General features: G+C 38.5%; 3 protein-coding genes across 5 annotated transcripts; 2 read left to right on the forward strand and 1 right to left on the reverse strand.

Annotated features, from left to right (window-relative positions):
• Positions 1-902: 902 nt before the first annotated feature.
• On the forward strand, positions 903-5823 carry si:ch211-139g16.8. 3 transcript variants are annotated; one of them, XM_042504986.1, is made up of 7 exons: positions 903-1000; positions 1430-1538; positions 1697-2023; positions 2111-2202; positions 2323-2370; positions 2591-2704; positions 2843-5823. In XM_042504986.1, exons 2-7 carry the CDS (start codon positions 1442-1444, stop codon positions 2894-2896), a joined length of 732 nt encoding a protein of 243 aa, XP_042360920.1. In that variant the 5' UTR covers positions 903-1000; positions 1430-1441; the 3' UTR covers positions 2897-5823. The 3 variants fall into 3 exon arrangements, with proteins under 3 accessions (XP_042360920.1, XP_042360918.1, XP_042360919.1); XM_042504984.1 differs by having other exon boundaries at positions 912-1000; positions 1434-1538; XM_042504985.1 differs by lacking the exon at positions 2323-2370 and having other exon boundaries at positions 923-1000.
• mfsd13al (major facilitator superfamily domain containing 13a-like) lies at positions 3450-13435 on the reverse strand. Its single transcript, XM_042504983.1, has 7 exons — positions 12951-13435; positions 10891-11205; positions 10374-10799; positions 10006-10160; positions 9280-9363; positions 8886-9029; positions 3450-6874 (listed from the first exon to the last, which is right to left on the reverse strand). The coding sequence occupies exons 1-7, from the start codon at positions 13140-13142 to the stop codon at positions 6733-6735; spliced, it is 1458 nt and encodes a 485-aa protein (XP_042360917.1). The 5' UTR covers positions 13143-13435; the 3' UTR covers positions 3450-6732.
• A 347-nt stretch (positions 13436-13782) lies between these two features.
• cdr2a (cerebellar degeneration-related protein 2a) lies at positions 13783-23494 on the forward strand. The gene is made up of 7 exons (XM_042505176.1): positions 13783-13989; positions 17052-17164; positions 18649-18797; positions 18892-19068; positions 20278-20592; positions 20766-21042; positions 21946-23494. Exons 1-7 carry the CDS (start codon positions 13911-13913, stop codon positions 22222-22224), a joined length of 1389 nt encoding a protein of 462 aa, XP_042361110.1. The 5' UTR covers positions 13783-13910; the 3' UTR covers positions 22225-23494.
• Positions 23495-25905: the final 2411 nt, after the last annotated feature.

The following is a 25905-nucleotide window of genomic DNA, read 5'->3' on the forward strand; positions in this document are numbered from 1 at the left end:
CAATAAGCAACTTAACGAGATGTGGCCAAAAAAGTTAGCAAAAGTTACAAGAAAATTACCTAACACTATTTTTACATTTTTTTTAAAAAAAGATATAAAAAAAATATTCATTTATTTAATTAATTAAAGAAAAAAAGAGTGTATATAGTGCTATTTTTGCAGGATAATTTTAAATATAAAATTGAAATATTTGCATGTCTTGCCAAGTTGGTCATTGCCTCACTTCCCACATTTGCAAATAAATTACGCCACCTTGCTTGGTTTTCAAAGGGTCAAATAGCTTGTGAAATGCCTCTAAATGCAGCACAAGAAAAAACTGATGGTGATCCAGGTGTGAAAGGGATAAAGCTGTCAAATACAGTAAACGTGGTGGCATAAAAAGTGGAATTTTTCCCTCTGAAAAATCTTTAATGTAATATTTAGCACTTAGCAATTTATCCTTTTCTTATCCTGGTTTGCCTTCAGCAAATTTGATTTTCTGTACCGGTTTATGTGTGTCTGATAATTAGTGGTTACTAATTATGGTTACTTCTTGTACTGAATGGGTTGTGATGGTCACATTCAAGTTTGTTTTTGTGTATTTAACATTAACCTGCCATGGGACTAAACACGGAAATAATAATAATTATTTTTTCATGTAAATGTTCATTAATATGCCCTGTCATATTTTAAATAAATTTAAATTGAAATAATACTTTGTCTCAGTGTATTCGACATGTTTTCCCAATGTATATGTAATTTTATCAAACCAAAAACAAATATTTACTGTACCCCTTTAATATTCACTGACACTCTCAGCCACGTCACAGTTTTTTGACATTTCATGTAGAGAATTTCTTACCACACATCAGACATCAGACAGCCTGCTCACCCTGCTGCCATCTGGAAAAAGATACAGAAGTATCCGCTGCCGAACCACCAGACTGAGGAGCAGCTTCTTTCCCCAGACTGTGAGACTCCTCAACTCCTCCTTCTAAAGACAAAAAGAACAGGATTTAGGGTAATTTTTTCTTAAACTATGTTTTAAAAAATGAAAAATAAATCTACCTTGTACCTTGTACATTTTCCTCCTTTCCTAGATTTCTTTATCGCTACGCAGAGATAGATAAGGGTACACTTCCTATTATTTCTTACAGAAAATATTATTCATAATGGGCAGTGACAGGCTGTTGAGGATTCTTGTGGTTTCCAGATTACAGTGACACAAAATCTCACTATTCTGACTTGTAATTGTAAATCTTAAGCATTTTATCTATTCACCCTCTATATTATAAATGCTATCATTATTGTGTCTTGTTTCTACCAACACGCTGAAATGCCTCATTTATGAAATCCATTGTGTTAGCGTTTCGCTGCAAACTACAGTAAAATAAGTAGGAACCAAGTGTTGAGGAAGTGTAATATACCTACTTCCCATGTTGTCGCCCAGTTAGACAGCCTCATGCGAGGAATAATGAGATCATTCACAAGCTGTCAAGCCTCAGACATGGACCGGCTGTTTTGGTGCTCTCTCCTGCTCACCTTCCTGCCAGTTATAGGTAAGATGTCATAATTATATCTTTCCTCGTTACACTAATTCATTGGTTGGTACAGCATTGGTTAAACACTAGCTCAGTGGTCTCTCTGAGACATTTCAGGCTGGAAGATACTTAATTCTGTAGCCTAGCTGTTCAATTTCTCTGTCTATCCATTTCAGAGAGTGTGAAAAACAACGACAGCTGTTTATTCCAGCCAAACAGGGTGATCTGGAAGAAAACAGGACACAGTGCTGTTCTTAATTGTACTGTCAGATCACCTTATTCAAGCAAAGAATGGAAATATGAGTGGTTTGCTTTCAAGGAAAACTCCCATCTTCGTCTCAATCTTAGCGATTCGCTCAAGTACAGTCTGGAGAGTGCATCTTTGCACATTAAGTCACTTAACGTTAAGGACAGTGGGATCTACCACTGTGCTGCAGTATCGAGTGGAGACCCAGGACTCGATGCCCAGTGTGTAGGGACGGGTACAACTCTTGTAGTGAGGGGTAAGAGTCTAATTTTTAAGGTGAAGTACATGTTAGGATGTGTTGATTGAACTGGGACTGACGGTTTTTCTTTTCTTTTTAAACAAGATAAATCATTGGCGATGCAGGTTCTCCTGTGGTTATCGTTTGTCCTCTTGGCAATCTACAGCCTGGCATTAGTGACACTTTTACTAAAGAAGGTAAATTGCTCAGACATTTTACTTTTTTTATTTTTTATATGTTATTGTTAAACTTTATCATACAAACGACTGTAAACTGATAATGAACTGATGATAAATGCACATGTTCCTTTTTTCTAGTACGGCTATAATATGAGTGTCTGCAGAAGGATGTGCAAATCTGAAAAGGTTGTAGATAAGTTTCTGATTTTCTGTTTTAGTTTGTGTTTCATGTGTTTACTAAACGGGGAAAAGCCAATAGAGGCAGAAAGAGGAAGGGGAACCAAGGCCTTTGTAAATTAGCTAGAAAAGGCTCTTACGACATCATAAATGACAAAGCAGTTGACTGGATTTTCTTAGAATAATATATAAATATCTGATCTAACAAATTTATTTACTTTCTCTACAGAAAAACTCGATTAAAAAAAGAGCACAATTCCGTGATGTGCTGCAAGAAATGTACAGAAAAAGGAACCTGGACAGAGGCAAAAAAAATGTGAGCAGAGACCATTCTCATGTTGAGGTAAGCATCATTGCAGCATTTTATGGTCAGATTTTTCAACAGACACATTGAGTAAGCATGAAACTCCAGCATAGCTTGTTTCACAGCATGGGTGAATTTTTACCATCATTTTAAAACAGAACTGAATCTTTTTTTCAGGCTGCAAGCACCGAGTTCAAAAGCTCGGCCGATGACATCTATCAAAATGTTTAAGTGTCATTCAAGGATATTAAATAATGGACTCAGACCTTCATCATTTGGGTTGAGAGGAAGTTCCAAAGCCATGTAATGCCTGAAGGATGCTTTTATTTGACAGAGGAAATGAGAAAATCATCAAAGACTGCAAGTTGGTTGAGTGATTTGCTCACCTTTTCTTATATAATGAGACATAACAACTACGGCAAGAACTGTTAATATCCTCTCCAGTTCTTTTAGTTTGAGCACCGACAGACAAACTACTCTCTCTTAAGGTGTTTGCAGTTTTATTTATGTTGTTTTGATTGTATTTAATATGGGAGCATCTTCAAGCATTTCAAAACCAGGGCAGTGTTTACATGAAAAAAACAACAATCCAGAAATGTAGCTGAATCACACGATTTTAATTCATCAGTTTAATTTCTCCCATATGATTAAAACAATAACTAGTATGATAGAAAAATAAAGCAAATTGTATTTACGGGGAAAAAGAGAGTAAAAGGCACCACACATGATTTACATTTTCAGTTCATGAAAGTGGAAATCAGAAGTGAGCAAGAGTGCAAATAAGGCTTCTTAGACAACAGTCTCACTTCTCTTTAGAGGTTTCAAGGTACTATTTTGATTATAAGATATCAAGATTACCTAATTGTAAACCAACGCTTTTCCAAAAAAATAAGGAAATTACAAACTTGTATCAACATTCTGAAAACAGTTATGTAGAATATTTAATCAAAAACATATAGTACTGAAACAGAATTTCACATTCACGTCATTTGATTTTAAGTTTATCCTTATAAAAAGTAATGCCAAAAGAGGCACATTAAAAATAAGTAATAAATCATACAGAATATTGTAGATATTGTCACGTCAAGAAAGGAAAGATCTAATCATTTTTCAGCTTACAATAAAACTCACAGTTAGGCAATAATTACAAGCCTAAAATGTTTGAGACATCTTGTTGTGTCATGTTCTGTACATTGACTTCCTTATATGTTTGTACAGTGTAAATACCCTCAGAAAGAATACCACCACAACATTAGAATGTACTTATACATTGCCTATGAAGTCAAAGTAGGTGTTTGCATTGACTGTGCATTTTTACACATTAAAAGCTGTTATATGAACCTCTGGGTTTATACAGTACCATTTGCTTGACCATCCTTAGTTCAGTCTGAGTCTGTGTGAATTATTACTTTTCTGGTAATAAAGGTAATCATTACTCCTTTCTGTAACTTTAAAGGGATAGTTCAGTTTTTTTTAAAATAGGGTTGTATGAGGTACTTTTTCATAGTTTTTGTGTTACATATAGTAGATGTAAGACAACCTGCCCCCAGTTCGGGGAAGCAGGAAGCTAAGCAATTTACAGCTGTGGATTGTGGTCAGCAACAACACGTATTTTATTTATTTCAGGAAGGCCAGCTTCAGTTTCCTATCTATACTCCATGCAGAACCACCACACTCCACTGAGAAAAAGCACACTGAACACGGGAGCGTCTGGTCTACCATGACCACGATCAGTTAGTTTGTGTTATTGTGTGACTTAAGTAAATCCAAACTAGCCCTTTTAAACACCCAAGTCACAAAATAACACAAACTAATGGATGAAGCAGTAGACCAGGATCTCCTATGTTCAGCAATGTTAAATCACTGTTTTTCTCTGTCTGGTTTTGCAGAAAGCAATGTAACTGCTTTATTTTCCTATTGGAAATCACTGTCTGACAACAAGGCAAAGCAGTGAAATATCCTAAATATAGCAAACACTTAAACAGATACTGATTTTTTTTTTAAGGTGGCTAAAATAGGTTTTATTGCTGATCCATCCAATCTGATCTGATCTGATCCAGCAGTACATTGCTTAGTTTCTGTGTCGGACTCCAGCCTGCTTCTCAAAACTGTTGGCATGCCGCCTGATATCTACTGTACCTCATACAACCCCACTTCCAAAAATCTGAAATATCACTTAAAGCTTGTAAGCTTGGCTCAAAATGTTTAGGGACCTATTTTACACTTGTCTCAAGGTGCTGCATAAGCATAGCCTAACTGTCATTGCTAATTTTAGACTAATGCACTTATCATTTTCACAGCCACCCCTGATGTTGTGTAAATAGCAAATTGTCTTGCACACATCTGTGCACCCATGGGTGTGTGAGTCTTAAAATGAGGTGTGGTCAGGTGCAGTGTTGGTGTACTGCTATTTTTTGGCAACAAAACACAACTGCACCACTGACTAAGAAAAACCTGGTCTAATGTCTATAGCGCAGTATAGTCCTGCTATTTACAGGGCACGTTATTCAAATAGTAATATGTGGCCACATAGGCGGGGTCACAACATGCGTATAGTTTGCTTGTTACACACACAGGGATGCACTGATGGGTTGCGGGTGGGTAAAATAAGATTTCATTAATGAGGAAAATAATTACATCCTTCAAAATGTGAACACAGCAGAGAGCAGAGCAGAGCAGAGCAACTGTCTGCCTCCCCTTTAATAGAGAAGCGGTGCACATTCATGCACAAGGGCCAGCGTAAACTTCATTGGATATTTCAGAACTTAAAGTTTTGTTCTGTTTCCTCTGTCAAGTTTATTACTTCAGTTTTTAGTTTTGCTCCTTAAATGTCCAATACATTACTAGTCTTATTGCATTACTTTGAGCAGAAAACTGCTTGCTTCTCCAGTTTACCGAATCTAGGTTACTGGCATTTAAAGGGAATGGGAGATGACAATATAAATTCATATTGCACCTGAAACACACCTATGATGGATTAAATGACTAAATACAACCACAAAAGTGGAGTTGGACACACCGTAAATGCACTTGTGTCATGCACCAAATGCTATAGATAATTTAAACAGGGCCTTTAACCTTCAATGTTACTCAAGTACAAGTTTAAATTTACAATAAAACACAAATATAAGGCCATACAAAATGTGAATTATTGCACTCTGGGGTATGGCTTTAGTTACAGCTGCAATTTGTGCTGCAATGTAAAGGCTGTAACCAAGTTTAATGGAGTGCTGTTGAGGATGCATATAACAGAGGTGTGGTGTCTTTTTTTTGTTGTGTACTCAGATACGATGCCCTTAAGCATACAACCAAAATCAACCCCGGGATGTGAAAATCCTTGATGAAAAAATCCAAGTTTATATTTTACATTTTTGTACCTATAACTTCCTGATAACATATGATGTGGCAAAATGTGGTTCTACAGAGGAGGTCGTAAGAAGTCAGTCTACAGTCATTAAATATTCAGACTCGGTCCTGGTTCAGGAGCCATGACCTTTAGCTGCTGCAGCTATTTTTTTTAAATTGGATGTTAATGTTATAGTTTATAAAAGACAGCCACTCTTAATTCGCACTGCCAGTATGTATCACTTCTGTTTCGGTTGACTGTTTCAGGTTGCAGCTGCAGGACAATTTCTGTAGCAGCTTTCTAATTTACATTCAGCTTGGATGTTAGAAACAAGTACAGTTCCCCTATTAAAAACAAAACAATATTTTTCACACACCCTCTGAGGAAATGGTCTTTTTTTAAAGAGTGCAGCCATCATACAGGATGTTCCTACTAATTAGCTGCTGAGGTCAGTTACTAGGCAAATTGTCTGACATTTAACACGTCTGAGAATGTGATTTTGTCGAGGAAGAGAATTGTAAGGAATATAAAGACACATGATCCCTGTTATGTTTGGTCCAGTTATCCAGGAAGGGTTTGCAAGAATAGATTGTTCCCTCTTTAAACAGATTTCCCTTAAATATACAGAAATATTTACATTACTTTTAATATAATCTCGTACTTAGCAATACACTTTTCACCAAATCCCACCAGCTTCCCTTGAATGCTGAAAATATTGAAGTTAGCTGTCAACGTACTTCGTGTCAACTGTGTGACTGTTGCGTATGGAGAACGGCCTCCAAGCAAGAGCTTGCAGACCAGCGACACACATGGGCACCAGACACACCAAGTAGAACATGACAGTGTGGAGGCTCTCCGCAGCACTACAAACAAGGAGGAATACATTTATTTATAACTGCAGTGATTCAGGCGTCGCCATTTGACCTGTTGCACAATCTGATGACAATGATAGGAAACAGTAAATGTACTAACCTGCGCATGTTAGGCAGTTTATTTAAACTGAAAAAAAATCATGTGTTTCTAAATGTTTTTATGGTAAGTTCATGTCAGACCTTGTTTAAGATTTTTTTTTTTTTTTTTTTTTTTTTTTTTTTTTTTTACATGTGCCTAATGTAATGTAAATATCTGACTCCAAAACTAATTTTTAAATGGCTCTAAATCTATGAAATTGGTATTATCGATGACCTTTGAAATAAAAGGCCATCTCTTGATCAAAAAGGGGAAAAGGAAACTGTTGTTCCTTCAAAGTTTGTGATCTTATAAAGTTGTGTGTAAGTTAGGCGATTTTTGTACAAGCATTAAAATTTCCAATACGGTAGTTAAAGCTTAAGTCGTCACTATGACATTGTGCTAGTTCTACTTGAATCCAAATGCTGTTTTAAAAATACTGTGTGAGTAATAACTTAAATAAGACAGCTAACAGCTGTAATCACAGGGATCAAAGCAGTTATGGCTTGAATCCATCAGGGTAGTATAAACTAGGTTCATAAATTAGCTTCATATTGTACCTTCCGGTGAGAAACTGGTTCCTATTTCTTTAAAACTTAAAGGGTAACTTAAATATTTTATATCAACCTTGATCCTGGTTTGCCATGTTTTTGTGTCTATGTGACCAGTGGAAACAACAATTTTTGAAATAGATCCAGTGTTTAAAGAGAGAGCTGTAGGTGACAAGCTCAGATTTGGTATTGTAAGTGCCTGACAACATTATGGAGAGGATCCCGACAGAGGTCATGTTTTTTTGTTTAAGAGTTTATCTTTTTTGTTTCACCAGAAACAGCTCAGAAATTGCTATTGCCAAACCCACCAGACTCCACTTTAATAAACATTAATTCTATCATTGTAGAACACACTCTGTTTAAAGCTGATAAAAGCAAAATGAAACTCACAACTGCCATTTTGCTTTGTCATTCCACCTTTCAAACAATCAGCAAGTCTCGTTTGGTTAAAATAAACCTTCAATTAACCCAGTAAGATGTTAAAATATGCTGGCTCTATACAGAAAATATGTTTGGTGACGGCGATTTCGAGCTTCTTCTGGTTAAAAAAAAGATCTTACTCTTTAACAAAGGTCTATCTCTGTGGGGATCATTCCCATAATGTTCACTTCCAATAACAAAATCTGCGCCTGTCAGTGACAAAAACCTACACCAAAGTCCATGGTCCACCTGCTGTGTAAAAATATATTCCAAACATGAAGCTCCTGCAGTTTGAGTCAGTCAGATCATGTGGATATTTTCCCAAGTTTCAAAGTCGTTTTTAGTACAAAAATTCTCTGTAATGTATTTTTGCACACACAGTTGGGACTGTGGACTTTGTTTCTCATCACTAACATTGTAAGTGCACTAGAGTTGATATCTTAAAAGTATAAAGAGGAGGAACGATTACAGCAAGCAAAAACCTGTTAGTGTTCGTACAGGCATCTGACTATTTTCTTAAAACAGGCCTGAAAAGTTCCATCCATCACAAATTCACTGAAAGTTAGTTTTATACCATAGTGGCATGAGTTGAAACTAAAGGCTGTATATAGGGATCGACATCAAACTGAGCACTTATGTTATGCTTTGGATGATCATTGGTGGGAATATAAGGTATACACCAGTCATAAAGCATGCAGATCAAAGGGTCAACATCACTGACTGGACCCTGTGTTTTATTAATATTTTCCCTCACATTATGGTGTTTATTTTCCAACTCCAGGAGTGCAAACACATTTTACTTAACGCTGAATTAAGACTAAAACAGAATACCATCAAAGATCTATAAAAAGAACTATGGACAGATAAAAGGTCATGTGCAGGACTGACTTATTTGGCTCTGTTTTGGACCTTTAAGTCAAGAAGAAGTCAACAGGAAAAAAGAAACTCTGTGTACCTTGGATTTGTATACTTTCCAGCATCCTTCAGTTGTTCATATCCAAACTGGTTGAGGACACTGATCACTATCATAGGGGCCAGAGACTGAGCCGGCTTAGTGAACAGAGCATTTGTTCCAAACACCATGGAGGAGAGAGGGGAACTATACAAGGGGGGAAGAAAAGAACATGTTAGATTATATCACTAGTTAAATAACAGGAATATGTCAGATATATGTGTACATTTGGGACTGATTACAAAAGAGTGCTATTGCATAATTCCCTTTTTTTGAGGTAGTGATCACAAAGGCTTTAACACAATGCTGCATCAAAGTGTAAACAAATTAGATGTTGTGCTGTATATTGGTGCTTGAGGAATAAGTGGAAGTGTGCTGATAATCATATTTGTTTTACCTGCGCTTGTACTGCTGCATGTCTGTGTCAATGATGTCAGCCAAAGGCAAGGAAAAAAGACTGAAGGCTGCCTGAATTAAGACCCTGGGTAGGAGATGAAGGAGAGAGTGAAGGTATAACACTATGATGGCGGCATTATTATAGAGTGTTATGATAAAAAAAAGTGACAGAATATTATATCAAATGTTGTTCAACCCTTTGAAACTTGGAGTGACGTCACTTTTCATATGCGGCTGTCAGGTGCCTTTTACAAGTATTTAGGCCTTTTAACCCTGAGCAAGTTGGTGTGATTTCTTTTTAAAACAGGGAAAAAAGGCAACTGCAAGAAATTAACAGTTTTAGAAAATATTTTTTTAAAATGTCTAGGTAAAAGAAAAAAGTTGTAAAATTATTCTTAATATTTATCACAATTGCATATTTAAAATATTCTACATAATTATTACAGTTGCAAGTGCTTTTTCCAGATCATTTGCTTGTTTTTTTTTACTTTTGTTTTTTTTTTTGGTTAGTTTTATTTATATATATACACACACACACACACACACACATACACACACACACACATATATACACATATATATATATATATATACCGGGGGAATTTCTTTCACTTTTCACTAATTTCTTGCTCAGTTTTGGGTAATTTTTTCTTTGATTGCTCATTGCCTTCTTACCATGTTTTTGACAGAAATTAAACTAAATAGCTAAAAAAGATTGACCTCTTACATGTTGGCGGTGAGGAAAAATGCCAGGATAAAGTAGTGCTGAGGACCGAGTGTGAGCATAACCGCTGCCATTCCAGCCTCCACGTAGAAAGCGTACAGTATGATTTTGTAGTAGCCAAGATCGTGGAGCAGCCTCTGAGAGCTCAACACTAACAGCTGCAATGGAAACAAGGGGTCAGGAGCACCACATAAATACTTTGATTAAAACAGCATTTTATAAAGTACATCAAGCATTTTGTGGTTGGTGCATTCAAGTGCTTGAACAGGGCTCTGAAATCTGAGTGAGTTTCAGAGCAGGATGCCAGAGAGCACTGTATTAATGTGCTCTGTTGTCAGGACAAAAAAGCACAAGTCACGGAGGTAAAATACCTGTGGACAGATGAATCCCGCTCCATACATAATGCTCTTGGCAAGTGACGGAAGCACATCTGGAGGAATCAAGTGCTCAGCAAATATCAAAGTAAAATTATTAAAGAAAGCTATCACAAAAACCTGGAAGAAGTTCATGAGCACAAAAAGCTGGAAGTCCCTGTTGCTCAGAATTTGGCAAATCAACGTTTTTAATATGGAGAAGGACATCGCTGACTGGGAAGTCTGGTCAGCAAACTCTGTTTCATCTGATTCAGATGCCTTGCTATCAAAGCGGCTCTCACTGTGGAGGCCCGTGTAGAGCATGCAGCTGCAGCTCAGGATAGCAATCAGCACCATAAAGGCTTGGAAAGATGCAAAGTCCTCCATGTTTCTGGACAGCACACCACAGAAGAGGACACTGGAAGAGCCAATGAGAGAGGCCACCTGGGAAATGAAAGGGATGAGATGAAGAAAGAGTTACCTGGTTGGCTCAGGGGCATACAGAGGAAAGACGGCAAAAGTGTTTGGTATATACCTGGCTATACTTTACAAGTCTTATTCGGCTCTGGTGGTGGCTGGAAATTTCCGCAAACAATGCACATTGCGCCAGCAGGACAAACGTCAGCATGCCGTCAAAAGCACATAGCGTCACCATCAAGTGTAAGCCGCTCAGCCAATCACCGGGGGCGTAGGTCTGCCATGGGAACCAGGCTAGAAGAAAAGCCAGTGAGTAGAGGGGAGCGCCGTACAGGATGGAGAGACGTCGCTGAGAGCAGCAGGGTACCTTGGAGTTATCTTGCAGGTAGCCAAAGAGAGGGTCATTGACTGCATTCCACACCATGTACACCACCTGCGGGGACAGTGTTATTTACTGAAAATAATGTCTGAAGTAGTGCTGAAATGATTCTCTGATCAGTCAATCGACAGAATATTTATGGACAACAATGGGAGGACTGTGGCTCAGGAGGTAGAGTGGGCTGTCCACTAATCAGAAGATATGTGGTTTGATCCCCTCCTCCTACAGTCACCATGTCATAGTATGCTTTGGGCAAAATACTGAACCCCAAATTGTGTGCCACATCAGTGTCAGTGTTTTGAATGTTTAAAACTGAGAGCAGGTGCCACCTTTGTTTACATCCGCCATCACACAGGTGCTGTAAACATAGAGGAGGATATGCAGCAGATATTCAGGTTTTGTAATGCTGCTACTACTGAGCAGAAACTGATTCAGGTTCAACTTAAGCTGATACAAAACTTAAAGTGCAATAGAAGTAAACTTTTAGTGAACTAGTTTTAGTAAAATGCTGTGATAAGCAAAATTGTGACCAATTTTTATTTGTTGTGACTGCAGATTTTTAAGTTAAACTATAACACTACTTCGAAGTGGAATTGTGATTATATTACTCATTCATAGCGCTCTGTACTTTTATTACAATGCTACACTATGTGCATTTGAGAGAAATTTCTAAAGGCACATTTTAGTTTGTTCACTTGTTTGTTTGTTTTTTTACAAAAAAAAACACTGCATAAAGTGAAATTGTGATGAGCCATATAAAAATATTTTTAGTTTGTCTACTTTGTTATTTTGTAAAAAATAAAACAAGAAAAAACCTTGCTTACTGTTTGGAGACTTTTTTTTCTAGTATTGCATTGTAAAGCTATTAAACTGGATTCGTTTTAATTCAACTTCCCACTGCTCCTAAAAGCAACAGCCCTCACTGTTGACTTCATGCTTCTTTGCATCGGCCATGTTTGTTTCTTTGCAGGAAATACATGGTGTTAGGTAACCATCTGCTTGTTTGCTCTCTGTCTATGAAAACACATTGGTTTTGCCTACACAGTTCCTACTTGGTGCATGTCTACAAACTGTATGATTGTCTTGCCACCGTGAATGAAAATAAATGCAAAGTGATCTTGCTTGATTAACCAGTATTGTGTTAATTAAATAGTATATTTGAAAGACAAGCCAAGAGCCATTTACAATGGGTCTGAAGGCCAAAATTGCCCCTCCCTTGGTCCAACTTTGAACATGACTGTATTTAGCAAGTCTTTTTTTAATTTCTGAGAGTAATACAATATGTTTTCACAAAAAGTTAATTTATTCCCACTATAAATGATACTTTTCAAGGCTCTTGAAGATATGAAATCTACTTTGAGCTATCTAATATTTCTTGTGATTTAGTTGATAAGTTTCTATGTACTTCATTTTCTTAACTATTGAGATAAATCATTATTCAGAGCGTCTGTATGTGTAAGACAGTCTTTGAGTTTGTGTTGATTGTTGTTGTAACGGTGTTTTAATGTGTTTAGTCAAACTGTGAGTATGAATGTTATGTTATGCGTATTTATGTAATCTTGTAAATTAATTATTGAAAAATGAAAATGATGGAGACCCCAGGAGGAGTAGCCACTGTTTAAGATAATCGTTTATTAGTCCCACAGTGGGGGAATCTGCAAAACAGAAGCTAATGGGGATCTTCATAAACAGCCTTAGACACTGAACCTTGAAAAACCTTTCCTTCAATTATTATTTCTACTACTATTATTTATATTATAGTTACATACGTTTGCATACAACGAACAGCAAATACTCACTTGTGATTGGTGGAAAGCCCCCTCTGATATTTTGTACTTATTGAGGAAGAGTTTGACATAGTAGAAGCTGAATATGTTGTTTATCATGCTCGCTCCCAGAGTGGTCATGGAGTAAGCCACAGCCGCGGGATCGAGCCCAAGGTTTCTCAGGTGTCGGGCTGCATTCACTCTTCCAGGAGCATATTTCTCCATGACAGCTCAGGTAACAACCAAGGCAACAACCTGTCTGTCTAACCAGCTGGAGCGAGAATATGTTGCCGCTGGTAATCACTATGTTACGCTGCTGTTGTTTAGCATTGCTAACAGCTACTGAAGTTGGTCAATAAAAAGCGCTCATTATCGAGCTTGTCCTCGTTCTAGCTGTCTCATTTTCACGATGTCCTCGTGTCACGATATTCCTCGACTCGAGTCACTTTTTAAATATTAGTCGACGCTGAGTGACATTAAAGTAAACTTCACTGAAAACCTGTCAAACTCGATTTCTGTACCGGCTGATCGGAGGCTGGGCCGGGTGTCTAAGTAACAAACAACCTGATTGGTCAGACGAGTTCTTCAGTTGTATTAGCGGCGTTGTGATTCGCCAATAAAAAATGCGTTGGCAACGGAAGCCGGAAGTTACGACAACGCAAACATTTTAAAAAATTATAAAACTTTTTCTGCAGATCTAAAAATGCACATAATATAAAAAGTAAATTTAATTACTCTGTTTAAAAAGAAAATATTTCATATATCAGAAGATATTTTCTTGCATAGTAGCCTTATCTGCCACCTGCCGGATGCTGGGGTGTATTTGCCACGTTGCTGTAGACAACAGACTCACACCGGGAGGATGTAGTTTACATTTGTCCTCACACGGTGGTGGACAGCGGACAACTTAAAGCTGCTAGACTTGTCTCACACACCTGCGTGTCAGGTTTCTGTCAGGTGGAGCCGCTAACAGACTCGCCCAGCGGCTCTAAGATGCTAACAGACGTGATTTTGGAGGAAGAGTTTGACAGGAATGGAGAGGTTTGGTACGATCCGCAGGACCTTGAACACGGTAAGAGCTGCTCGGCTCTGTGGTCGCACCCTAAACTCTGTCCAACTGCGGGGCTGATGTGTTATTACTCCACAGAATAATTATTATCACAGCAGCTCTACTACAAGCTCGTTATTAAATAAACGGTTCTTGTTAGGGCTGTTTGTTTATGATGATGAAGTACCTTAAAGCCGTAGTTGCGTAAAAGTACAGATATCTTAGCTATCAGAATATTACTTGAGTAAAAGTCTTAAAATATATGATAATTACTGTGCTTAAATATCAAAAGTAATTTATCATACTGAATGTACTTAATAAGGGTTGACAGATTACTGGCCTGAGCAATAATTGGGGCTGATTTTTGGTATTTTGCCGATTATCTGTATCGGCATTATATTTTAATGATCGCTGATAAAATTTAAAATATAATTCAAATTTTCACTTAAGTTTATAAACAAATAAAGTCACTAATAAAGGCATTTAAACAAAGTTTTGTGTTGGAGTTTGTTATATTCCAAATTCTAAACATTGACAGAAAGATTTTAATTTTTATGTAAATGCAAATGTTTTAAATGCATACCGATTCCAAATTTGGTGATGGTCTTGTCAACTGCTATTAATCGGTATCTGTATTGACCCTGAAAAAGTAAAGGGTAAATGTCTTAAAGTATCTGATAATTACTTAACACTACCTTCTTTCTACCTTATACTTAAGTATCAAAAGTAATTTATCATATTAAATGTACTTAAGAAAGTAAACAAAAGTACAAGTAAATGCTGTTAATAAAAAAAGCACTTTATGAGAATTTTGGAAATTATGAAGTTTAACATTAATAATAATAATAATAATTTTATTTTGGCTTAGGGACCAGCAGGTTTGAAAAGCATGTTTTCTTTAAAAATGCAAAAATCACACAATTTACCATGCCCAGATACTGTAAAAACAGAATTTATCATTTGATTTTCAAATGATAACATGATTTTTAATGAAAATCATCATATTTTAAGTGCCCAAAAATAAACTGTTTGCACTCAGCATGAATGACAAAACTGAAAAAAATCAAGGCTTTTTCAACACCAGGATTTCACCTTCAACTTTAACTTTACAACTTTAAAGGGAAAGTTTTTAAGATCAACAACTAATTTATGGTTTAAGAAGAGTCATTCATCTTCCCCATGTCACTCAGGGAGGCTCAAGGAAAAAAGTATTCGTAGCTTCAAGGAGGGTAAAACAACAAAAACAACGCCAAAAACAACACCACCCCAGCCAACCCCCCTCCTTTGATAAATAAAGTTAGTTCATTAGTTCATTCTTATATGGGTTTTCTCTGCACTGATGACACAAGCCCCGACAAATAAGCTCACAGATGAGATTGGACTGAACTCTATCCTCTTGTGACGACAACATCACACTAGTCATGAGGTGAAAGCTGGTTTCCTGAGGCTGTCACAGGTCCTGTGTTGTTTTCTTTTGTTTTCTTCTGATATCTTTGCTTTTCATGAGTTTTTGCTTGTGCTGCCAAGTTCACAAATGTGGCTTTGAGATAAAGACATAGATTTATAGACTACTTCATTAATGAACAAGACTATGTGCACTTACAGCAGGCGGCTCACATCAATTATAAAAAAAAATATGATGTGAGAAATTAATATGGTAATTAATAATAAGCCATGACTAACTAAATTCTCCATTGAATATTACGTGCCCCAGTAGTAGTTTACCTCAGTAACATGCACTGTATGGAAAGGTCCTGGATTTCACTTGCTGTATATTAAAATAGATTTATTTGTAAAATGAATATGCATTGTGCATTTACTCAGGTAGAGGTATGTGACAATATAGGGTTGCAACTAAATGTTATTATCATTGTCAATTAATTATTTTTCAATTTAGTGATTGCTTTCTCTTTTCTTTTTTGTCTATAAAATATAAGGAAATTGTGAAAAATGTTTTATCCACAAATGTCTTGTTTTGTCCACAACCCAAAGATTAGTTTGACATCCAAGGCAAAGATTAGTGAAAGTTTACTGTCATAGAGGAGTAAAGAAACCAGAAAATACTCACATTTAAGAAGCTTGAATCAGAAAATTATGACTTTTTTAAGTTACCTAAATTGATTTATCAATAACCAAATTAGTGTTGCCGTCTACTTTAATTTTTGACAACAGACTATTCATTGATTAATCGTTGTAAGCTCTGTTACAATAGGGCAGGGGCTATGAGATGAAGAGAAAAATATACACAGATGTTTAAAAATTGTGAGAGAACAATGAGCAGAATTGTAAAGATCAATAAGCATATTAACAAACTGCTACTTTCTCAAAGCAAAAATGCCAAATATTCGCTGCACAAGTGTGAGGTTTTAAGCTTCAGTTTGTCGTTTATGAAAAAAAGTAAATATGTTTAGCTTTTTCAATCTGGGGCAGATGAATTAATTCTGAAAAGATTTTATGACATACTAATGAATCACTATTATAATTAAAATGATGAATGTACACATAAATGACCAAGTAAGAAATCTGTCCACGTTGTAGGAAGAAAAACATCTTGGACTTCATGAGCTACAGTCACAATAGAGAGGCGGCTCTTTACACAAAGTGATGGCAGCAGGAAGGAAAGACTTCCTGTAGCATTTTAGAGCGGCGCTGAATAAAACTGATTTGTAGATTTAGGATAACATTTTCTGCAGCAGCTGCTACCAGCAGGGCTTAAGATTATTACTGGGTTGCATTGCATGTTTGAGTGAAAATCACAGGGCGTACACTGCATGAAACATGCTTGGTTTCATTGCATTGTTTTTAAAGCAGCCCCACATAAGAAACGCTTTGCTTCACTGCAGAGGACTAGTCAACGCTGCTGCTGGACGACATCCAGACTTTAGTGGGAGAAAAGGTCACAAGGAGATCCCCAGGCATGCCTTAGATTCCTCCGTGATTCACCAGTGCCAGAACTAAATAGTGTGACACAATGAGGTGTGTGTGGCTTACCCTCTACACATGGTCTAGTTTTCTCCGTTGCCTCTGTTTGGGCATTGAAACTGTCTTGTATCTCGTGTTTACATGTTTTCCTGTGTTTTTGACAGATCTCCATTTGGCGGCGGAGCTTGGGAAAACCCTTCTGGACAGGAACCATGAGCTGGAGCAGGCGCTGCAGCAGATGTACTCCACCAACCAGGAGCAGCTGCAGGAGATAGAGGTGATAAATGTTAGGAGGGAACTCATGAGAGTTCTTAATACATTTCGTCCTCGGCTGTCGATACATATTGTCGCTGCATAAATAAAGTAATTTTAGATGAATGAGACTACACCGGGAGATTCATTGAGAAGATTGATGGAGGGGAAGTGTCGTTCTGAGTTTCTTTAATTAGGATGGAGTAAAAGCTAATCCTCACCAGTCTGACCCAGTAGTGGCCTCTTGACAGGATGTTTGTCTGCCTAATTATAGAAAAACTTTCACCTACTTATTCTAAATTAAGGTATTGCTTTTAAAAATTATGTCTGACAGTACAGCAGAGCATACGTTCTGCTTTACTTGTGAGTTTTCAGTTAAAGCTTATAAATAAACACAACTAGGCCTCGTGTGTCAGTGTGCACACAAGTTGGCATAGGGTAGATCTATTTGAGTTCGAGGACAAGGCATTCAGAAGGCCGACAAAGATAAGAGCCTTAATTTGTTTGCGGTAGCGAGGGCCTGTGGCTTGAGGGTTTATTGAGGTTGATATGGTAATCCCCATACGTCTCTCTGACCCTCATCCTCATGCAGTGTCCGCTGGTCCTGCCCACACTAATGACAGTCTCAAAGCTGTGCGTGTGTGTATGTGTAATAGAGGCCATGCTGTAGCACTAGACAAATGGTTGCATTGATTTCTGCCAGAGAAAAGTAATTTAGTTCAAAGAAGGTAGTGGGCCATTGCAGAAATATCTATGCAGATAATGAGTGCACGCTTGTCCACCATGCGATATACCCCACAGACCCGTGTTTTATTTCCCTGCCACAGTGTTGAGAGTCCTTTCAAAGGCCCTTGGCAGCTCTTTGCTGCTACAGATGCCTTTGTCTGTGTGGTAATAAAATGAATTTGCCTGGGTGTAAAACCAAAGTGTGTAAAACTTGCTATCTCCTCTCTTTTGTTTCTGTGGGTTGGTTTTAACGTCACCCGTGTGGTTTGGTTTTGCTGCTCAGCATTTTGTTCTTTTCATGTGTTATTACCAAGCTCCTCATAAAAAACAACAATGCAGCAATTTCAGATGGCTCTCACAATACACCTAAAAATTTTTCAAACAATGTTTAACATTGCATTATAAAATAAACTGTGCTCATTTTTTACTATTTAGTCAATATTTGAAAAAAGAAGCCAACACTCTAGTCCCAAAAACTGCAGTTCCTCAAATGGCCACTTGAGGCTGGCTCCAAAAGTGGGTCAATTCCCATAGACCCCCCTATTAAAATGCCCAAATTTACAGCAGATACAAATATGTTTACAGCCTGCTACAAAAAATCTCCACCTTCTCATCCAAATATCTGGTCACCTCTGGCTCCAAAAAAACTAAGATGGCAACCGCCTACAGTTTTACCAAACATTTGCAGACTAGTTGATTTCTACATGTGATTTATAGAAGATACAGCATAACGTACCTCAATAACACAAATCAAGCTCACACTTCCCCTCTATTGTTCTCCAGCACCTGACCAAGCAGGTGGACCTGCTGCGTCAGATGAACGACCAGCACGCCAAAGTGTATGAGCAGCTAGATGTGGCCGCCAGGGATCTGGAGCAAGGCAACCAGAGGCTAGTGCAGGATAGCCGTCTGGCCCAGCAAAAGATCCAAAGGTTGGTCTGCGTGATATCCGTGAATATATAACACATAATTTATGAAGTGCAGAACCTCAGTGACGCTTTCTTCTTTCTGTTTATTCCCCTTCAGTCTAACAGAGACCATTGAAGGACTTCAGACCTACATGGAGGACCTGCAGACACAGGTGGAGGAGCTAAAGACAGCCCAGGCAGAGCGAAACAAAAGAGAGCTTGCAGAGCAGCGACGCAGCCTCGGAGCACAGAGTGTGTCCTGCCTCAAAGAGCTGTATGACCTGCACCATGACAGGTATTTCATACGTGTGTCACTGCACATGTTCTGCTGTATAGTGATAATAGCAGAACCACAGGATGAGACAGAGGGACTATTTTCAGATAGGGGAAAATGCGTGGTAGACGCAGGCAGTACTGTGACATAAACTCAAAGTAGTTAAAGGGGGAATTTTGACACAGATTTACCTAAAAATCATATTCAGGTAAATCTGCCTGTTGTACACAGGGCAGCACTGTTAGAGTTTTGTCTTTACTGCAGCTTTTACATGTTACCAATGAAGTGACAGGTGGCTTATCTGCATAGTGACAGCTCTCTTACCCTCGGCGCACTGCTGTCTCAGTCCCTTGTATGCTGACTGGACACCTAAAGGTCATCCAGACCAGACGTCCCCCTGTGGACATAATCCAAAAGAGAAAGACGTTAATCCTCCTTCATTGTCTCCAGTGTACTAATACATAAATGTGATTGTTGCCTAAGCTCGATATGTATCATGCCACTTGTTTGCTTGGAGAGATCAGAGGTGTCAGTTATTGTTTGAGGGTCAGCAAAACAATTGTTAACCTTAAATTTGGTAAAGCACACCTAGTATGTTTATGTAAACAGAAAGTTTGTCACCAAAGGATTAGGTTTTGTTTTAGTAGTGGAAACAATGAAGAGGTCTAGGAAATACCATAATATGAGTGCAGTACATTACGGTATACTATGCAGGAACTGTTGGTTACTATTTGTTTATTGTATCACTAGAGAATGTGAAAGCCAACCCCAGATTCATTCTTTTTTGCTATAATTGTGTTTTTGTTGTTGTTGTTGTGCTTCCTCTTGGATGCACATTGTTTATGCTCTGGTACCTGGTTGCTACCCCACCTGCACAGTGTGCCCAGGAGCACCCCTAACACAGCAAAATAAGGAGAAAATAAGAAAATAAGCCTCCCTGATGTTCAATATCAATATCTATAAGTGATGATTTAGAGCGATTCATTTTGTATAAATATATTGTTTTTCAGTAAAAATCCTGCATAGTTTGTCTTAAAATTAGGATTATATCCAAAATTTGAAATGCTATTCAAACTGCTCCATACACAAAGACACAAAGATAAGATAAGACTATACCTTTGGGTGCACCTCTCATTTAAAGCATCCATTCATGTATTGTGATGTCAGTGTTTGTTTTTTCTAAAAGTGCAATTTTCACACATTTATTGACATTTCCCTATCCTGTCTCAGGCATCAAACCCACGATGGTTTGCGCGTGGAAGGACTCTGGTCAATGCAGGGCTCATTCTACAATCGAGACAAATGGCAAGACCCGGAGGAGGAGAATGCGGCTCTCCAGCGCTCAGTCCAGACCCTTAAGAGCCAAATAGCGGTGGAGCGGAGCCGCAGGGAGGCTGCAGAGCGTGAGAGTGAGTTGATATCCAGCGAGAACAGAGGCCTGGAGCAGCGGCTGGTTCTGCTGGCCAGCTGCCGAGCCAGACAGAAGGAGCTCGAGGCCGAAGTGGAGCAGCTGCGGCTTCTGTGGCGTGCAGACTATGCCAACAGGTGAGTCTGACTTATGTACGAACTACATTAGAATTATCAAATTATTTCGGCTTCCCTTGGGTCGATACCACTTTGATATAAGACCTATATATACCTATATACTGACCTATAACAGGTGTAACTTCTTAAAGTACTTCAGATTTATGTCTCTGTGTCATCTCCGCTCTCTCCAGTGTCAGAAGACCGGAGCAGCTGTTGTTGCCTGATACGGTATTCTTTGCCACAGAAGAAAGACCAGGTCAGGATGAGATGGAGGAGAAGGTAGAAAAGGACGAGGAGCAGAGAAGATACAGCCGGCAGAGGTGTAACAGCGACAGCGTTTTGAGAGCGACGGACCCAGATGAGATTCGCCGTGGTCACGAGCAGCTGTGTATAAGGCGGGCGGAGGCGGTGAAACAGAGGGGCATCTCTCTGCTCAACGAGGTGGATGCACAGTACAGTGCACTGCAGGTGGTGTATTCACGTCTTGTACAATTTATGTATAATATATATTAACAAAAATAGAATTACCGCTTTGCTGGCGTGTGCCTTAACAACTCCATTGCAGTTACAGTTAACATCTACATCTGTGACAACACTGATGCTTCACACACATTTTCCCCTCCAACAGCACAGAAGATCTATACCAGAAGCGTAGTTTCAAGCAGGGCACCCAAGATTAGTGTCGCCAATCATCACACAAAAAAAGTGTTTTAACAGAACATTATGATGTCACCGTGAAGCTGACCTTTGACCTTTTGGATATAAAATGTCATCACTTTATCATTATATCCTTTTAAGACATTTATGTGAAATCTTGTCATGAATTCCTGAATTATGGCCAAAAACATGTTTTATGAGGTCACAGTGATCTTGACCTTTGATCTCCAAATTCTGATCAGTTCAGCATTGAGCCCAAGTAGATTTTTGTGCCAAATTTGAAGAAATTCCATCAAGGTGTTCTTGAGATATTGCATTCACAAGACTGCGATGGTCACAGTGATCTCGACCTTTGACCTCCAACCAAAAAGAAATGTTAGTATCTACCAATATACCAATTCAGTATCTGACATTTAGTCAGATACTGAATTGGTGACACTAATCGCGTCCACCTTGAAACTGTGCCGATGGTGTAGCTCTTCTGTGCTGCCGGCGGGAAAGATGTGTGAAGTATCCATGTTTTCACATACAGGGATGTAAAACTAAGTGCAACTTGACAGGTTTGCGTCGGCATACAACGGCAAGGTGATATTTCTATGTTCTTTGTCAGTTAGAGAAAGAATTTCAATTTACGATTTTCTCCTGCAATGCTTCCCTTCACTGCTAATTTAGACTGTAGACCGCAGTTAAAAGAAAACGTATGCATTTCTCTAGGTGAAATATGACGAGCTGCTGCGGCGGTGCCAGCAGGCAGACGGGCCCAGCCATAAAGCCGTCCAGACATCCAACAGTCCCTTTGCGAGCAGCAGGACCCGCCGCCGCCGGTCTTCAGCTACTCTGACTGACCTGATGGTGGTTCTGGAGGACGGCCAGCAGCCCGAGTACAAGGCTCTCTTCAAGGAGATCTTCACCTGCATACAAAAGACCAAAGAGGACCTCAGGGACAACAGACGTCCAGTTGAGGACAGCAATGCCCAGGGCTCTGCCAGATGATTGTATCATTTATAATACTCGGGACTTGCATTAGTGTGTCTGTCAAAGTTTTTGGACGAAGCTATAAAAAGCTATAAAAAATACCCGGAGGGTGCAGATGCAATATCTTTGACATGCTGCAGTCATCTTAGCTCCTGTCAGTTTGACACATCTATGCTTTTGTTAGTCAGCACTGTTCCTTTTATTCCATCCTCATAAAAAATGTTATAAAATTCGTTACATAAAGCAGCTTTATGATTTAAAACAAAATGCATTCCAAAGTTCAACAACAAATATATGTTAAAAATCTAGAGATGGTGATGAATTATTGTTAAGGATTATTGTATTGTTATTGGGGATTTTTATTGTGAGAACAATAATATGTTCCATCAGATCTTCTGCTAACAGAAAGTACATTTCAGTGTGCAGTATTATGTCCTCCAACAGTATTTAGTGCTTATGTAATATTAACCCTGTGACCGCTTGATGATTTGGGGCTTGGGAGAGAAATACACACATGAAATATTGTTAGTGTATTTTAATAAGTTGGAGTTCTCACCGTTATGCAAATGTATGTGTTGGAATGTTGTAATAGGATCAAAAGCAGTAGCCATGTAATAACTAAAGACTCAGGAGTTTATGATAATTAGCTTAACAGCTAATGTGAGTTGGTTTTGGTAAGTTGGTGATGGTTTGTACACCAGTTGAGGGTCATTGGCATGTCACCAGAGAAATATCAGTGGACACTGTAAAAACGAGTCTGTGCTTTCTGTTTTTATGTCTGCACAGCTTCTGACAAGTGTCCCCATGCCAGCAGGACACACATCAGCTCTGCACTTTTTATGAATTAATCATACTTTCCTTTATTTATTTTTTTGAAAGAGAGGATTAAATTATATTTATTTTCTTTGTTGCAAAACATTCAGATCAGATTGGTCAGTTGACTGGAGGTGAAAGTAATTGTACACTGAGGTGCTTATTTTGTGGTTGTGAATATTCTGTCTGATACGTGATTGAAAAACAAAATTAGAGTTAAATTTAAAAAAAAAAAAAACCTAAATCAGCCTAAAGAACAGAGAGACTTAAAAAAAAGTCTATTTTTAAGTCTTTAGTTGGTAATGGTGTTATCAGGTCGTCATTTTACTTTCATTTTCCATGTGATGTGATTCTCATGAGAAAGGAAGCTTGATGGATGATATTCTGAATACAGTATAGTATGGCATTTAGCAATATGCTGTTTTAAAGCTGTGAAACTTGTCTTCTATCTAATTAATAAAACACTGATGCAAGAGCCTGTTGGGTTTTCTTTCTGTCCTCATGTCTAAAACACCAACTCTGGTATCATCATTGCATGCATATAAACACGGGCACCGCAGCAAAAGAGATAGCATCACGACATAGTTTCTGTCCGCAGAGATGTTTCTACCTGTCCTGCCTGCAATGTGTTGTAAAAACAATCAAAACAAAACATAAAACAGCAGCGGAGCCATTTCTCTCCTACAAAACCCAGAGGAATCCACATTCTTAAAAGACCTCAGTCTCCCTGCACACTTGCTCTAGCACACAATTAATACGGCTTTGTCTCTTTTCATAATTAGGTTTTGCACAACTGAGATTTCCCCGACCTGCTTTCAAATCCATTAAATCTCCAAACAAGGGGATTGCATACCACACTTGCCTAAAGGGGACAAGTCCTGGCAAGACCATAAGCAGACATGCTGAGGTCTTACAAAGCAATCGGCACAAGCCTGTGTTAAGAGTTAGATCAAACATATTGTAAAAATTAATTACAAAAACAAAAAATGGATAAAGATTAGCTGTCGAACATAGTCCCTGATGGCAAGAAGGAACAAAATATCTGCGGTGACATCCCCATAGGAAGAAATACAATAATGCATATGCATAATTTACACTAACTAAAAGCTATCTTACAACAAATTAACCTCACACAGACAATGGTTAGCCTAAACTGACGCAGAAAAAAAGCAAATCCACAATTACAACACCACTGTAATGAAAAAAATGCCTAAAATTAGTGTGAAACTTCAATTAATAGCCCAAGCTCTTATTTCCTTAAACAATTAAACTCAACAAGTTTATATTTGGGACAGGCTTCTATATAGGACACACTTTTAATTCCTTTTACACAAACCTGTTGCTTAGCAAAGACTGGAAATATAATCAAATTATATACTTAACCCTTTGAAACATGGGCAAATGGGCTTTTTTTCCAAAACATGGGAAACACACACACACGCACGCACGCACGCACGCGCGCGCGCGCGCGCAAACCGAAAAGTAAAAAAAAAAAAAAAAGAAAAAAACCAAATAAAAAAAAAATATAGTAACAAAACAACAAAGCAAAGCAGGCTTCTTATTGTGACATTTGGGGGGCAGGGGCGCCCTGTAGCCCGTCCTGTGGCCGCCCCATGTGCACCCATGGATGTATTTTAAGGATCTATTGTTGTGTCCTGGCTGCAGTGTTTCCGGGTTCGGGTCCGGCCTCGGCTTCGGGTCCGGCCCCTGCCCTTTGCTGCATGTCGTTCCGACTCGTTCCCCCTTTCATGCTACACATACCCTATCCAATAAAGGCAACAAAAAAGCCCTGAAATATATCGTTTTTTAAAAAAGAGAGAATTTGGGGGAAAAATGTATCTAATGTCCGTTAAGCAACAACTACCAAACCAAACCATTGTGTTGTTAAAGGCAGTAAAACACCCACTGATTCAGTACAACAGCACGACCTGTGTGTGATTTTGCTTTATGCAACACTTCTAACAATAAAAAGTGACAACAGATTATGGGGTTGTTTGTTTATTTAATCATTTATGTTGCTCCGCCAACAAAAATAGTTCTGCCACTGATGTGACTGACTGCTGCCAAGCAGCAAAAATTCCTGCACATAGCGTGTTACTAAACGTTACCACAGGCTATTACCGTGCACACAGTGAAATACGGTTCTGTTGACAGTCGCTTCGGTGGCATAAGTGTGACGCCTATAAATTAACTGCTTGATCAGCGATTGTTGCTACATCGTCAGATGTCATGTGCGCATACCTGCAGGTTTGCAGTATCCAGGCGATCCTTCCCTTCGTATTTTTTTTTACGACAAATCCATATTTGACTTAAATGTTATTTATGGAAACGCGCTCCTCTTGGATTTGTTGTGCAGGCTATTTCACTGTTAATTGACAGGTCAGAACACCTGTGTAGCGGAGTGATACATGCGTAGTTAAAAGCGCAAAACAAACTGTGGTCGGAACTAGTTGTCGTGTAAATTCTATGGATGGAACTTTGTCAGAGTTCTGTTGCTCTGGGCAACGTAACACCCGACTGACGCCAACTGATGGTGGCAGCGTTGGTGGTGACAGTGCCAAATATGCTAAGTATTGTGTCCAATTCACTTCAACTCAGGACAAATTAAGCACGCATTCCTCTGTGACCGCTCCTGGAGATCTGCCTGCTAGCCACCAGCTGACGTCTTCAGTTTGCACATATAATGTTGTCATTTTGGATGTTTTTTTATCCCAAATATTGAATACCGAGACTTTCGGGGAAGCATCGGACAGTGGCGGCATGTAAACTAGAACTCTTCAGTATCCATATACAGATTTGTGGTACTTCATCTGAATAGTACACTACCAATAGACGAACCGTAATATGATAGCAATATGATATGCATCTAAGGCCGCTGTGTGCGGT

This window comes from Plectropomus leopardus, chromosome 17 (assembly GCF_008729295.1).
Source record: "Plectropomus leopardus isolate mb chromosome 17, YSFRI_Pleo_2.0, whole genome shotgun sequence".
Classification (NCBI taxonomy): domain Eukaryota; kingdom Metazoa; phylum Chordata; class Actinopteri; order Perciformes; family Serranidae; genus Plectropomus; species Plectropomus leopardus.